Source organism: Corvus moneduloides, chromosome 3 (assembly GCF_009650955.1).
Source record: "Corvus moneduloides isolate bCorMon1 chromosome 3, bCorMon1.pri, whole genome shotgun sequence".
Lineage (NCBI taxonomy): Eukaryota > Metazoa > Chordata > Aves > Passeriformes > Corvidae > Corvus > Corvus moneduloides.
The window spans coordinates 95,808,194-95,824,730 of record NC_045478.1 but is presented as its reverse complement, the minus strand read 5'-3'; the positions used below and the strand labels follow the sequence as shown (position 1 = coordinate 95,824,730).

General features: G+C 40.7%; 1 protein-coding gene across 1 annotated transcript in view; it reads right to left on the bottom strand.

The window, feature by feature from the left end:
* The window catches only part of THADA (THADA armadillo repeat containing), a 161,268-nt gene that overhangs the window by 19,527 nt on the left and 125,204 nt on the right, over nt 1–16,537 (bottom strand). Inside the window, 4 exon segments of the mRNA XM_032102842.1 lie at nt 9,592–9,723; nt 12,857–13,001; nt 14,848–14,920; nt 16,298–16,419. Of these exon segments, the coding sequence (XP_031958733.1) occupies nt 9,592–9,723; nt 12,857–13,001; nt 14,848–14,920; nt 16,298–16,419 (472 nt within the window).

The following is a 16,537-nucleotide window of genomic DNA, read 5'->3' as shown; positions in this document are numbered from 1 at the left end:
CTGGAACAAACCTCCTAAATATAAGGTCATCATAGTCACCAGGTAGTCACCAAATAGCACAGGTATTTGCCACTTATTTAGTTTGCCAAGATTTAAATGGTCATCATTACACATTTGTGTCTCCACATAAATCTTTCTCCATGAAGGAACTATCAACCATTAAAAGCTTGGTGTCATAGGTTAGCAAGCATAGTCCCAGAAGGGACGTCCTTGCTAAGGGGTGCTTACAGTTTCCTCTGGGAACTGATAGAACCTATCAGCTGGCCAGTTTGAATATGGACAATTCTCTAAGCCACTTAAAGTTGTGATCACCTCTGTGATCCACATTTAAGAATAGGCAAACTCCCCCTCCAAGCTCTCTCTCGTTTCCAGCGCTGGGACAGGTGGCTGCAGGGCCCGTGTGGGGGCCAGCGGGCCCGGCCAGGCCCTGCTTGGGCCAGGCCGGGCCGGGCCACGGCCATCCTGGGTCGATGGACCTGTTCCAGCCGTGGAACCCCCCCCCACTGCCTTGCCGTGGGCAGCCGGAGCGGCTCGGCTCTCCCCCCTCTCCACTGCGATAAGAAAAATTCAACATTCCAGCTGCAAAGCTGCAAGGCCGAGGTGAGAGTAACCCTTTTATTGCTGTGAAGAGCTGAAAACCTGAGGGAAGAGAGAGAGGAGATGCTTAAAGCTGAAATTCTGTTGTGAAGCTATGATATATCAGAGTATCCTGTTGTAATTTCATGAAGATATGGGGGGTGGAGTGTTCAACTCGTGAGCAGAAGCACCTGCGCTGAGATAGGCAGATGCTGACGCAGCTGTAATTTCATGAGAAGTTTGGACAGGGAGAGATGAACCAGATGAGGACTTTTGCTCCAAACGGGAAAGGAGAAAACCTCAGTCCCTAGAGATGCTCCCAGAGATAGTCCTAAAGATGAAGATGATGAAGACCCTTTGCTCCCAGGGAAGGAGAAGGGCCTCTGTTTTTGTTTCTGAACGGCTCGACCTTAAAATTGTACCCCAAAAAACTTCAAGAGTGGACCCTCGAAAGCAGTTGCGGGAAAAGCTGCAAGTCGGGGGAAAGGACTCACATGCAGGCAGAGAGACTCCTCTTCCTAAATGGACTGAACAATATTTGGAAGTGGGCGGCTGTCTCGTTGTGATAATGTTTTCATAGCATGAGCAAGAAGAGACTTCTCTTTCTAAATGGACTGAACAAGGTTATTATGGAAGTGGTAAACAGACTGAACATCTTAAGGGTTGTCTTTTCACATTGTCAGTGGGAGAAGGGAGGAAGGTGGGGGGAGGAGGAGAGTTCTGAAGGTGGTATAATTTTTTTTTCTTCTTTTAGGTCTGTTAATAAACTTCTTTATATTCTTTCAAGTTTGGTGCCTGTTTTGCATTTCTCCTAATTCTTATCTCACAGCAGATAAACAGTAATGAGTATTTTGGACCAAACCACTACACTAAATTGGTGTTTCCGCCCGGTTACAAACCGAACCCGCGACACTTGGAAAGGATAAAATGATGCAGCCAGAGTCAGGGTACCTTAAGCAGAAGGTTCAACACTGAACATTTTAAGAAGAATGTTGTCCCTTTTCTGTTTGAACCCTATCTACTTATGATCCTACAATTACAGACAGCTTAATGGTGTCTATCAGTGATGTTCCCTTCCATGGTTTATGCTACTTTTCAGTGACATGTAGTGCACTTCACCCTGCAGAGTGTTCTGGTCATTCTGGGCAGCAGCCGCCGCCTCCCGCGCCAGGGCCCACGTCAGAGCATTCCCAGAATACACACACAGCTGTGTGACCTTCCCCCTGTCCTCAACAGGCCTTATCTAATGGAACTGAAGAGATGTCATCACCTTACAGTGTCTCTGAATACAAAGTCCTACACCGTGTTTGAATAGAACGCGTAAACTGTTGCCACTACTTTACACCTCTCTCTCCTCTGAGACCTCATGAAGTATTACTTGTAACAGGGCATCACACAGATTCCATATACAACTTTTTGAAAATAAACTTAAATTTGTAGAAAATCATTCTGCAACAGGAATAGCTCTGCTTTGCTGTGATTTTTTTTCTGCGTTTGACTGTACTGCATCTTTTTCATACTCTTTTCTGCCTGGATGGGTCTTGTCTATGTCTATTCTGCTTTCTACTGCTTAAAGGCCATTTGGATAAATGCCTTCCATTTAAATGCTAACATTCAGCTCAAAAGACTCCTCTTTCATAGAAGGCTTAGAATTTCTGTTTAGTGAGCTGCACATTTATTTCGTTACCAGAATGCAGTTATCAAGAATACTCACAAAGCGGAAGAAATCCTTGAGCTGATTCCAGAAAAAAATTTCATTAACCTTCCTTCCAATTGTCCCCAGTACATGGAACATAAACATATTTTGGCTAATATGATTAGCAGTTTTCCATTAGTAACCCAGACAACACTGTGAGAACTTCTGGACTGTGCCCAAGCACCCGTGGCATATCACAAGATCTGTCTGGGAGATTTTTCTGACCAACAGATTCCAAAATTATAAGCAATTCTCAAGGCAGCTTGAAAATCATCGGTGGCAATAAGTGCATTTAAAATGGTCTTTCCAAAAGGCTGGTTTTACCTACCCAGGGCATTAAGAAAGACCTGCAATTCATCCATTTGTGGAAAGCTCTTAACTTTCCACACCATAGCAGCTGCATCACAGCAAGTCATGGGTCTAGAACGAAAGTGGTTCAGTCTTCTGTATGCAGCTGTAGCCACCCACCCACAGCACTACCAACCACTCCACTCTCAGGCTGGCTAGTGGAAGAGCTCCAGGCAGCAGAGTCAGCAAGCTCTTCCACAGCCAGGTTCTGACTGTGCTTTTTGTAACCCCTCCATCAAACCTCTAAACAGAGGAAAATCAAACGTCAGAATAGAGAAGAAAATGCACAAGTCTGACTTAAATCAAGCAAAGGAAATCTTACACCTATGATCTTGCCAGTTAATGCATCCTTAAACCAGTCTGCATGCATGCAATTCCCTAGTTTATGTCTGGGCAATTACCACTTATTCCTCAAAGCCAGGCAGCTGCCAGAACTGGTTTTAAGAGCCACAACTGAAGGAGCTGTCTGGGGCCTCAGAGGCCTATTAGCCTAACCTGAACACCAGGGCAATCACCCAGTGCATGAGAAAAGTAGAACCCTACGCACTAATCTTTGTCCAGGATCAGAGTAACCTGACATCTGTTTTATTCACCACGGTCCTCCCACTTGCCTCACTGGAAGGCTACACCAGCACGGAAGTAGAGCAAAAGGTGGTGAATCTGTCCCCTAGTTTGGCAAGAGGATGACCACACTAGTGACATGAAAAGGAGAGTTCTGAACAGTTTGCTGGCATCTCTCCTTTAGATTTCATCAACAGAGACACAGCAACTTAAAACGTGCATACTGCACACAGCAGTGGTGGACAGCTTCTAACCTCTAGGTATTCTCCATCTCCAATCCCACAGCACAGACTGAGCATTTGCAAGTAAACAGGCCTGGGGAGAGGGGGGTTAACTTGACATGCTCATGAACTAAAGCTTTAAGAAATCTATTTCATGCATTTACCCAACGACAAACATGTGGAAGAAGAGCTCCTTTTGCTATGGACAAACTTGGCACTTATTTTAAGGAATAGTTTGAAAACAGTTTTAAATGCCAACAAGCAAATGAAGCAATGAATAAAGTAAAATACCTTTCTTTAGTGTTTCCCATGCAATAGGTGGGATGCTTTTACTGTGCAGCTAAACACCACCAATGTCAATGGTATTTTTAGCATTTAAACACTACCAATGTCCATTTAGCATTTCAGGTTTGCCCAGCAGTTACTCATAGCTGTTTCACTAGCAACTGGAGTAGATGAAATCTGAGCCACTTGTCCTGAAATGCTTCATGGACTAGTTGTAAAGGACATTTTGGGTACAAGTTTTGGGATCATGCCAGTCACCCATCATTTGCTGATATCACCTGTGGTGTTGATGATGACTGCCAGACCATTGTGCTACATTAACATCACACAGGCTGCATTATCTCTTACTCAAGTGATTTACTAGATCTTCTTAGGGCACATATGTATGAAACCTTCTGCACAGCTTGAGGTTCACCGAGAAAGATTTTTAGAGGATAGGAACAAGAAATATAAATCTGAGCAGGATTCCTTCTCCCCTTGTTTCTTTCAAATGTTAATACAGCTAGTCTGACTGTCCCTTAACCTTCCCTACCTCTGCTAAGGCATATTTACACCATCACTCTGCCAAAAAAAAAAAACCCACACATAAACCTTCTTCCACACACATTCATGGCAGCCACACCTACTCTAGGTTCATGAAGAAGTCTGGTTTGAATTTACCTTGATTTTTACACTAATGATGTGTGAAGAAGAAAACTGAGGTGCAAGCAACAAGCAGCTTTGCTTTTCTCCATGCCAAGGTGACAGCATGGTTCACAAAAAGAAAGGTCCTACCCAGTCAGATGGTTAGGTCTGAAGTCTAAGTCTAGAGGAGAATTCAGAGACACCTTGAAAATGTTTTAGTGCTTCCATCTAATTAAATTATATTTTTTCTTCCCTCACCACCAGCCCAAGCAGCATATTTAAACTTCTCCCTTTACACATATTTATACTCTCTGGCCAATAAACAAAATGAAAGTTGTTAAAATGCTCCTACATGCCTGATACAGTAAGATAAATCTGAAATAGTGTGGGCCACCAAAACACAGGTAAACACCCAGCAATGAAGACTTCCACGAGAACCTCAACTCAGTCTGCTCCATAATGCCATCCCCTTCCCAACAGAATGCCCTTCAGAAGGTGGAACTGGCTTCTTTAAACCAGCCAGCTAATAACATTTTTTTTTCCCTTGCTGGTAAATCAAAACAACCAGGACATTTGTCATTTTCACTGATGATTTTCCCTGAAGATAAAAAGTAGAATTTATCAGGAAGGGAACAATCATCAAGAGAAGAAAAGAGAACTTTGCATTGCCTTTTGTTTGGAAACTCCTGGCACAGGAGTATCAGCTATTGCTTATTTCCTAAGCATGTGAAATGGGAATCAAAGGAACAGAGATAATATACCTGAAATTTTAGCCAGTGGATTAAAACAAACTACATCATGCTCAGAATTACTCAAAACCTAAGACAAATAGCAATAACAACATTAGACTGATTTTCAAAGATGCTCACACTGCACCCAGTGATGGTGGTGCTCAGAGAGGGCCATTTACCTGCCCTGGGCTGCACAAGCTCTGCTGCAGCCACACAGCTCAGCCCAGGAACTAACTTGCTCATCTCTGTACAAAACTGCTATTTCACAATAAAAGTAGCAGAAAGTTCCTGAAGTCCTCAATTATATTCCAGAAGAGTATCTAGGCTGCTAAATCATTCAGGCACTTTCAGAAAATTTCCTCAAGTTTGCAAATCTAATTGCTCATCTAAGCTTAATTCAGTTCAATTTTAAAAATCAGCTAAATTGGTGCTAACACTGATGACACTAAAAATGCTCTTAAACTCATTTAAAGTTAATTTGGTAATTTACCAACATAAAGGTTAAGCTGACTAAAGGTACTTTTTAATACAGAATTTTATAGAATTTGATTGGCTTGGCTATAACGGCAGAAAAACAGTTTTAGTCAAACTCCTCTAATACTAACAAACTCATCACCTTACTTCACATAATACTTCTCTAGATTAAAAAAAAAAGCCATAGAGGAAAATTACACCAATAAATACAGTTTTTGTTCTAGCACAGTTACTTGAATTTTTCAGGATATTTAGTAAAGCAATCACCAGTAGGGAAAAAGCACTCTTGTTTCCCGAACTTAAATCATCTTTCTTGTAAGGAGTAACCCTCTTGTATAAAAAATGCTGCTGTGAATAGGTCTAGACTTTACACAGCCATGGGTCACTAATTTAATTAGATTTCAAAGCAACTATTCTACCTTTACACTGAACACAATACTTCCTGTACCCTCCCTCATACTAAAAGGAATAAAACAATCCCCCAGAGGTTTACACCTCAATGCATGAGGAAACAACAACAAAGTGTACACACAATACCTTGAGTTACAGATGGGGTTTATATTGTTCAAGTTATTAGGAAAACCTTAACTACCTGCTAAGGTGGTATTTTTAGCAAGGAAAACAGAAGCTTTTCTCCTTTCTGGTGAGACAGGATTCTGTTTGACCTGCTCTGCTCAGAAAATGACTGCCATCAGCTAACTTCAGCAGCTTCCCCTCCTAAACATGAGCTTTTGCACGTACTAAAAAATTAAAACAAGCTTCTCTGTATGAATAAAATAAATCTAAAAAGTGAACTGTACTGGTAACAGTAGAAGTCCTTGCCTTCTAGAAGAAAATAGTAGAGCTTGTAGGGTTTTTCTTGGGGAGGCGAATAGTAGGGTAGAGTGAGGACAGGAGCCCTGCGGTGTCTCAGCATTTGGCCTTTTGAGCTTTTCTCCTTCCAAACAAAAACGGGGGCTACAATTTGCACAGGGTTCTTGTATCACGTGTTACCACGCATTTCTGGCTCCACAAGCTTACTGCTTTCATAATCTGAGTGATCCAAAGCTGCATGGATTAGTTACCTGAGGAGATTGGGGGGTTTGCCCTCACCAAAAGCCAAGAGGGAGCAACAAGAAACCAAGTTCATATTCTCCTCCAGGAGCTCACATAGCATTTCAAAGAATTACACAAGATAGGAGCTGTTACTGGAAGTGAAACCACACTGTAATACAGGATCATTTGCCTCCAGTTTCACTATCTACAAATAACATGAAAATACCTATTATTTGACAGTTTCATACTGCAACACATTTGTGCTGTTATTCAGCAACACACATGTAAAGAAAAAACATGCTACGACAACTCTCTGAACAGTCTATGCAAATAACTTTGTTATTGTTAACACCAGTCCAACTTCACCTTGCTCTGCTGAACAAGATACTAATTCAGCCTTGGTCCAACTGTAACAGACAAGTACATAACCCTTCTTACTCTATTCTTCCATGGGAAAACAAGATGCCAACCTGTATCACGCAGGAAGGGCAGGGGCAGTTGTCAGGCTATAGTCACAGATTCTTCTGGATCTCAGTTTAATGAAGCACTGATGGCACGGATTCCCTAAGTCACAATAAATGCAGTTCTTCTGCAGGCAGCTACAGCCTCCTCCTCCCTTACATGCTGGGTACACAGTGAGAAAAGAGGATTTTGTGAGGAGTGGATATGAAGATGCTAGTGCCAAAATTTCTGGCAAGCCCAGTGCTTGAATTTTGTGAGCAGCATTCCTGCTCTCTGTATGGTGAATTAACAGCAGTAAAAGGTGAAATACAGCATAATCTAATCCTACAGTGCAGTATTTCTGGAAATAAAATGGCTACTAGGACACAACACTTTTGATGCACAAATGAAGCTGAAATTATAATAGTCTCTTTACTCTCTCGTGTTAGCTAGCAGTAATGGTAATGATATAAAATTGAAACAATTACAAAGTGTATAAAACAGGTTTCTAAACATCCATTCCTCTTTCTGATGTCAAGTCATCTTTTCGATCTCATGATAAAACTGCTGGGCCACAATACTAATTTATCATCATAAATGGAAATGAAAAGTCAGTTAATTTAGGACATCCAGTAATTTGTTATAAAGTAAGAATTTTAAAGAGAGCTGTTTCACAGCTTCTAATGAATTTCACTCTATGGGTTTAGTTATTTTAAAGTCAGTGCTGTGATGAAAAATCAGACTTTCATGGTATGAAAACTTGAGAAAAAATAAGCAGATATTTGAATGTAATTTAAAAATTCCCAGGACAAAGAGCACTGGTGATCTATGAAATATCTAAACCACAGACCCACACATACTGCATACTCTCACATGCACATGAAAAGAAAGGGGGTAAATGGAAGTAAACAAACAACGTACAAAGCTAAGGTAATTTTAATCTGGTTATAAATAAAAACCACAAGGGCAAAACCGCTCCCCCCAAAAGCTAGAAAGCAAAACACAAAAAGTGAAAGGAGTTTAGCAGGGAAAAAAGATCACAGGAAGGAACAATGATGAAAAATGGACATGAAAAGAAACTGAATTATCTCTTTTCAAATGCAGCATTCTTTTTCAGTAACAGAAGACAGACACATTTCATTGCAAGAAGTTTAAGTGAAAAAACAGGAAGGCACAGCTAAGTGTAACTAAGGGGTTAACAGAAGTTTGGGGAGTGGGGTCCCCATCCTAATTAGGAACATAGCAAATAAAAAACAATTCTTATTTTATTTTCTCAATTAAGGTCACTTCAGCTTTACAAAGAGGTAAGTTATAAGAGCAAGCACTGATGTGACCTTAGTATTAATTAGCAGGACAGAGCTCTCATCCAATTACAGGAAAATATCCCTTGGCACCAGGATAGAACAAGGGAGAAAGCAGAAGATACAAGGACTCAGAGAGACAACCCAGCACTGTATTATTCCCAAAGAAACTACGACCTTGAGACACTTGAGGATGCCCCCAAAGGCCAGCACTGGCGACCTGAGGCACACGCACACAGAGCCCCTCAATACTCAAAGAGAGCTGTAGCTGGGACAAGAGAAACTGTCAGAACTGTGATGCCAGTGCTGGAATCAGAGCTGTGGGATTTAACAGGAAGACAAAAGCTGTCCATTCTATATCCCTCCTTTTACCTTCTTCTACCCCACAGCACTGTGCCTGAACAGCGCCAGCTCAAAACCACACTTGCCACATGAGCATATTCCTGCCTTCTTCTATCTACAATAGTAGAAAACATAATTTTACTGCCTTTGCTTACTTTTTTTTAAACCACAGAGCTGCTGTATCTCCAGCCTAGAGTAAGTTCACATGGAGAGGGCTGACTTAATTTGAACTGACTGCAGACAAGTTGGTACGGGCATTACTGAGTAGCACAGACCAGGGATCACCAGAGAGAGGTGAACATGGTAGTAAATTCTAATTTATTCACAACACATGGAAGAATGTGTCAGCAAAGACTCTCAAAGTGAAGCACATTAATTAGCTAAGCCTACTCAAATTTTGTGGCTATTTTTAAATTAATAGGGTTGAGTAAACTAGGGCAAGCAGACAAAAAAGGCCCACATCCTCAAAAGCACATTGTGGGTTATGCTGAGAATTGTCTTTGTTGATCTGGATCTAAATGGATTTCAAAGTCTAATAATGAATCAATGAGTTGAACAGTGTTTCCTAGATTCCTGTCTCTCTGTGATTAGGCTCTTATAACAATGTGGGATTCAAGGAATGTCTTGCACTGCATTATATTAGACCTGAGCTGGTATTAAAGAACTTTCAAACTCTGAAATTATGCGAATGTTGACTCATCACAGCACGAACCATAAAGCTGAGTACTGCTGTTGTCTTTTTTACATCTCTATGTAACCATATGCAAATTATATACCAAGAACAGTAAAAGCAAAATAATAAAGCATGGTGGGCGTCAAACTTGCTGTTATCTTTTATGGTACGTATTTGTAGGAGATGGATGGAGCACTTTACAGTTAGCAAGACATTTTTGATGAGAAAGAAATACTTTTGCCTCCCAAACATTCAATAATATTTAAAAATAAAGTTAACATACCTGTTCCTTCATTGCTCTTTTTTTCAGACAGTGCCACTTGTATCACTTCAGCAGCAGCATCCCTTACTACCAAATCTTCATTCTGCAGCAGTAGAATCACACATTTCCACAGACCAAGGGTATCAGATAGTCCTATATTTATTTGTGGAGAAAATTTAGAGTCTGTTTCTTATATGCATTCAAAGAAGTTAGAGAGCTCTGTTTCCACACCTAAACACAACACGTGAAAGTCCTTGGCAAACCACTGGGAAAAAGACTGGCAATATGATCAACGTATTTTCAGCATGTGTGAACCTTATCTAGGTGGCAGACTCAGCTTGGTTTAAACAGTGGGCTACAGATAAGAGAATGGGCCTCTCTATTGGGGTTCAACTTTAGTCGTGAATGCTCTCCATTTCCTATAGTTTCTGGGAGTGTAGAATTCCTGTTTGGCAACATCAAAAATTCTGTGCAGAATTCCTGTTTGGCAACATCAAAAATTGACCAATGCACTCTGATCATGAATTTGCTGTTGCAATCTGCCTGGAGCAGAGGCTGCCAAACCAAGTTTTCTTCAGACACTGCCAGTAGTGCTGGACACAAATGCCATTCCCTGCTGGAAACAGCAAAAGACCTCACCTCTCAGGGATCTACCCATCACCTCCTTCTCCCACATCCACCTGAACCCAGCACTCACCAGTATGCCCTGCCAGCCTTACACCCACTGTCTGTTGGAAACAAGTTTAATCCATGAGGTAATTACATGTACACAGCTAACACTAACCAGAGAGAGCTGCCAAGAGGGAGGTGCTCAGCTGGTAATGGCCAAGCAGGCAGACAGCACACACCACCCCAGTGGCAATTCACACCTCACAAGCCATACTCCCCTTGCAAAGCCTCGTGCCATTTCATGCCACACCATAGATGACTAGCTCAAGTCACAAGGCTGTACTCCTAGGTTTGCTGGGGTATTTTTCAGCTGACTTTTCAGGTCTTGTTGAACATCCTGATTAAAGGAATCTACTAGAAATTCACTTTTAGATGCAGCCAGGTGTTAGATATTACTTTCTGGTGACTACAGACAACACAAGAGCTGTGTTTCATTGCTGGCTTTCTTCTACCATGTTTTCAGCAGGTCTATCAGAGATTTGTATTACAAGGCTAGCCAGACAACTGTATTTTACTGCTTGGCCAAAGTAAATTGCTCAAGGCTTTACTACACAGGCAGAAGAAGCATTCCTGTATTACCTGTAACTTCCCTATGTGGCAATGGCATGAAGTATAATTATTTCAGAAAGAAGTGGCTTTTTTTCCTAGCATGACACACTCAATAATGTTATACTGGTACAGCTAGGGAAGAAGAATTATTCCCTTATAGATTCAATTGCCAGATTTCCCATCTAGACAAGTTCCTACTCTATCTCCAGAAGCAGTGGAAGTCTGCAAATGGAAAGACTTTTTCTGAACCCTCAAGCAGCTTGATAGAAAGATGATGGGGTCAACCAGAACATACAGACTGGCATTCACCCTCTTCCTCTTATGAACATAATAATGGAAGCTCCTGGGAATGACTACAACTGCATTTCACATAACCACAGTTTCCTTTAACTTCTACTTTTTACTGTATGTGGTCAAGCAAGCTGATGCAGAAGAAGGCATAGAAGTCAAAGCTGTTTACATGCACAGAAGCCCTTTAAGGAAATTATTCTGGGTTTATATCACTACAACTAATCACCAGACCATGCCCTTGATTTGCTGAACACTGCAGTACTGACAGTTTCACAGTCGTAAAGACCCCCAGACTCACAATTCTAGGTACTATGGAGGGTCAGCTCTGCATCTTTCTTCCCCTGCATCAATTCTCAGAGCAAAGAGCTAACTGGGATGGTTTGCCCACCAAATAGACCTTGGGGGTCTATTTTCTGGGCTGTTTGGGGAGCATTTATTTTTACTTGTCTGTTTTCATTTGTTTTGTTAGGATTTTATACAGGATACAAACTGCTGCTATTTTTTATTTCAGACCACATCTGCCTGACTGGAAAGCATGGAAATCAGCAACTGTTTTGACAAGATCAAAGAGGAAACTGTTGTCCATCATCTATGGACCACATCCAAATAACAACAGATGAGAAGCACAGCATTTGGGACTTTTTCACTCCAATACCTCCCCTGTCTTCATTTGACATAAAATGGTAATGATGTCTGTCCTATGAAGAGCTTTATCTACATGGTGGAGGTCAAGATTTCCAGAGCTGATACTATGAAAACTTAATAGTGCAATGTCTACCTCATATAACAGATTTAGCTCTGTTAAATGTTACCAGTACCTCTTAAAAGGCACATCTCATAATAATAGCTGATTTTTCACAAAACCACTATCTACAGGTTAAGAAATATACTGTTCTTCTTGTGTAAGACATATTTGTATCCAGTCCACATGGATGAACTTAAGCTACTCAAACCAAAAACATTTCTATAACTACACTGGAATAAAGTATCATGGAGTTAAAACTATCTAAAGCTGTGTGTCCTGTTCAGGATGCAAAATAATTTTTTTATTATCTATTACTACCTATTCTTGCATATTTCCTGGCCCTTTAGTCACAAAATCCCCCATTATCTATTCAATGAAGTCGGGGGGGGGAAGCTAAAAGAAAAACCCCATCTATTCTCCAGAACAAACCAGAGTTTCCAAACCAAAGTTTAGCTTTGCCTCTCAGTCACTAAACTGTTGAATAAGGCTGTGTAGGTTATATTTGTTCTCTTTCTTTCTTTGTTTTCTAAAGAGACAATCTAATGTTAACTTTAAAAAAAAATCATTATACCTGGGGGATATAATGTGATCCAATTATTAATCATTCTTATAGTAGAACATGACTCTCATTTCTAGACGGAAGCCCTTAATTTCAACATCCAGCCAGCACAGCTTTGTTACACTCCCAGTATAAAGTATGCCCCCATCACCAGTAGAGTATTACAGAAAGATTCAAGTCAGAGAACAACTGCAAGCCCATAATTCTGTACAGCAATGTATAGTGACCTGGAGACATAACAACATCTCATGTGCCCCTTCTGCCGAGCTACTGCAAGAGGCTGTGCACGTGTCCTTTCTACCAGAATTTAAATAAATCTCTATGCTTAGTAATTAAATCCTATTAAAATTTTCAAATAACCCCGTTTGATGTAATTCTGTTTTGACTGTGTGTACACATACGATACATATGAAATCATGTATTAATGGATTTCATCAAAAAAGATCCAGAAAATTACTGTTCAAGCTACTTACCAAGGATGAGCTTCTCACTGATCAGAAGGAATGATGTTATACTTTTAAGAATTTCAGCAGCTGCTAGCAGCATCTCTGTCTGTTGCTCATCTCCACAAAAATACACTATCAGCTGAACCCATTTTTTCAAGATTTCTTCTGAAATCTGAAGGCACAGAACACATGAGAAGTATGCTGTACAAGCTGGTGTTACCTCTTACCATCACAGTGAACTATGGCCTGCCAAAGGGATACTGCTCATTAGTAAATGCTGGGTTTTTTCAAAGTCATGAATCCTACATGACCATTTAGAAGTTAGGAGATTTTCTTTTAGTCAGAGCAGTATTCACAGGCAAGTCTCTTGCTCTGTCCCTTCACACCAGACTCACCAATGACCACACAAGTCAAAGAATATCTTTGTGTCCTCAGTTCTTCTAAACATGCAAGCCAAAGACAAATATGCTGGTCCTTTGCTGAATTTCAGACAGTTCCTCTCTGCCCATCTCTCCAGCCTGCTGAGGCCCTTCTGAAGGGCTGCACAGCCTCTGGGGTATCAGCCACTGCTCCCAGCTTTGTGTTGTCACTGAACTTGCTGAGCAGGGGTCTGGCCCTCCACTGAGTCATTGATGAATAAGTTAAACAATACTGGGCCCAGTATTGAACCTTGAGGGCACCACTAGTGACAGATCAACTAGACCCTGTGACACTGCTTATGTCCCTCTGGGATGTGCCATTCAGCCAGTTCTCAATCCACCTCATTAACTGAGGAATCGATGAAACCTCACGATACTCTGCCTCATTCTGCCTGGTACAGGGCCATGTACCTGCACTGCACAAAGGGACAGAGCCAGAGTGTGTCCTACAGATTCTGTAACAGGTGAAAACAAAACATAAAAATCTCTCAAGATGTTAAAATGACTCAAATTTCAAGCAGACACATGGAAGGAATATCTAGAAAGACAGAACTTAACTTTTACCTTATGGAAGAGAAAATCCTTTCCACAGATGTAAATACTGAATGCAAGCCCAAAGAAAGAATTTAGATGGAAAACTGATGTACCTGGTCTTTCCCAAAGCCAAAAGCTCTCTCTGTAGGTATATCTTAGATCTGCCAGGATTTATATGCTTATTAGAGAAAGTTGTTTTAGTATTTCTAGTTAAGATTGTTACAGCATTTTTCATTAATTCCTCTGTTATGTTATACTTAAGTCCTCACACTATGCCTTTCCTTTAACAAAAAGATTTAACATCATAATTCATGTTCCTCAATTCTTACGTGCAAATCTGATTTTATATTTTTTTATAATAAGACGTGGTTATTAGCATACAATATGAATCCATTCTGCTGCTCATTCTGTGAAAAATAACAGCTATGTAAGGAAAAAAAAAAATCTTCCTTTTAAAACGGATCATGAGAGTTTTGTTTGTTTTAAAATATCCACTAAGTGGGTTTTGTGTCTTTGAAAAGACTTTTAAGAATGTCCAGCACTAAAGCTGCCTTTGCTCTGCCCTACACATACGTATCATAGACTGACAATTTAAAATCAAAAGAAATCTGAGCCGGCTGGGAACTGCACCCAACCACGGCTCTAGCTTCGTGCCTTCCCACCCGACATGCTCTCCTGTGGGCTCTCCAAAAATCAAGAAACCACAAAAAAGTTGCACTTCAGTAAATGGGCTGGATTCAGAACAAGCATTAAACACCACAGGCATTTCCCTTTCCACACTACAGTGACCATTTTGGATGGGCTCAGAAGCTGAAATTACTCCATCAGAAATATTTACATATGTATTTGAAATGACTCTGAGAGGGATATACTGAGGTGATATTCCTAGCTGTTTCATTTCAGAACATGGCAGCATATTCAGAGAGGAAGACATAATATCAAAAATGATGCAAGGACACAAGAAAACACAAGCTTGGGGAGTGGATCTAAAAGAAGCCACACTACTGCTTCAATCACCAAAACCTGCAGAATTACAAAACTATTAATCAGCTCCATTTCCCTTACCTGCTGATGGGTCTGCAAAAGGTGGATAATCAATTTGGAGGCAAATTTGAGAGCTATGGTTTGACGTTCAGGGCTGAGAAAACAAGACAAAGGACATATCAGAAAAACAGCTATTTCTGCCATCATTTCATCTCTACAAGAAACCAGCCAGCTCTTAATTATTTCTGATTATCACCAACAGGTATTTTTCAAGCTGAGCACTTGGAGCTTTTACATTAGAGATGTAGATGTTAGCTAAGTTCTCAGCTGATATGCAAATGAAACATGCCCTTACTTTCACTTCTCTCATGTTTATTTTCTATTTACATACTTCTCATAGAAGAACACATTTGAAAATGGAACCCAAGTCAAATAACCCAGACATTATTTTAAATTGTAAACAAAAGCATCTCTTCAAGCTGGTGTTTAGCTGCAGGAATATCTTCTACAGCTGCTAGAAATGCTTCTAGTGCAGAATATGCCTACTGCCAGCTTCCAAGCTTCCCTGCTGCCTAGCAGGATCTAAGGACATGGCTCTTGGCACCGTGGCTTCTGAAGTCTGTTCCCACCATGGGGAATGACAACACCTGAGCATAAGTAAGAGTAAGGCCAGCTATTTCAGCCATTTCCCTCTAACAGCACCAGCCAGTGTTATTTACCACCAGTATCTTACTTCATCCCAGAAATGACCACTCCCCATCATTTGAACAACTTAGTGCAAATCAGCAGCAAATGTGCACAGCTATAAAATGCTATTCTAAACTCTTTACCCTCGACATTGGTAACACTGGACTGCAATGTTTACATGGCTTAAAAAGCTATCAGAAACAGGATGTCATACCCTTAGAGCATGGACACTGTAACCCTGTTTGTCCACTCCACTATGGATAGATGGACACGGCTTCTAACTCAGTAGGAACTACAAACTGGCTCCAGCTTTTCAGTGCTTTCTGCTGGCTTTACAGTCTGTGTAAGGAGTGCAAACCCTAAGGATTAGGATTAACCATTTCTGACTATCCAACAAGTTAAATGAGATCTGTCATTCTTTCTACAAACCATCTGCCCATAAACCAGGATAGGGGGGATGGCAGATTCACAGCAAACGAGTGTATGGTTGGATCATTAATACTAATTGCTAATTCTACATTAAACTGGGTGTTTCTCAATTACCATGCAGGAAGAACTATGCTCACTGGCTCTCACTGGACAGCCAGAATAACTTTGTGCTTCATGAACTGTATTACTGGACATTTACAGGGTGCTAGTATGACCTGGGGGCCTTTTTAGTAATTCAGATCCACATCTAACTTCTCTGAAAAATTCTCAAGAACCCTCTTTACTCAAATAAGCCACACTCACTTTTCTGAAACACGGATTTTTAAATCAAAGGGCAGTCCCAAACCAATATATTAATGATCAGTGTTAAAAGTTTTTAAAATATAAGTATTTCAACATGCATGACAGACCATACCTGCTGGGGATATCTGCAAGGTTTAAGCTCCAGGTTAAGAGCTCATTTGGATTCATTTTTATAGAGCATTTGGTCTTTGGAAGCACATTTCTGAGATCCATATTATAAAGAATTTCCAGCACCTGCAGACACAATTCACGAACAAAGAATTTACAGTCTCAACAGGAATGTGCACATTTGAGATCAATAAAACACTGACTTAAACTCCACTCCAAGAACACAAAAATTCCCTCTGGATAG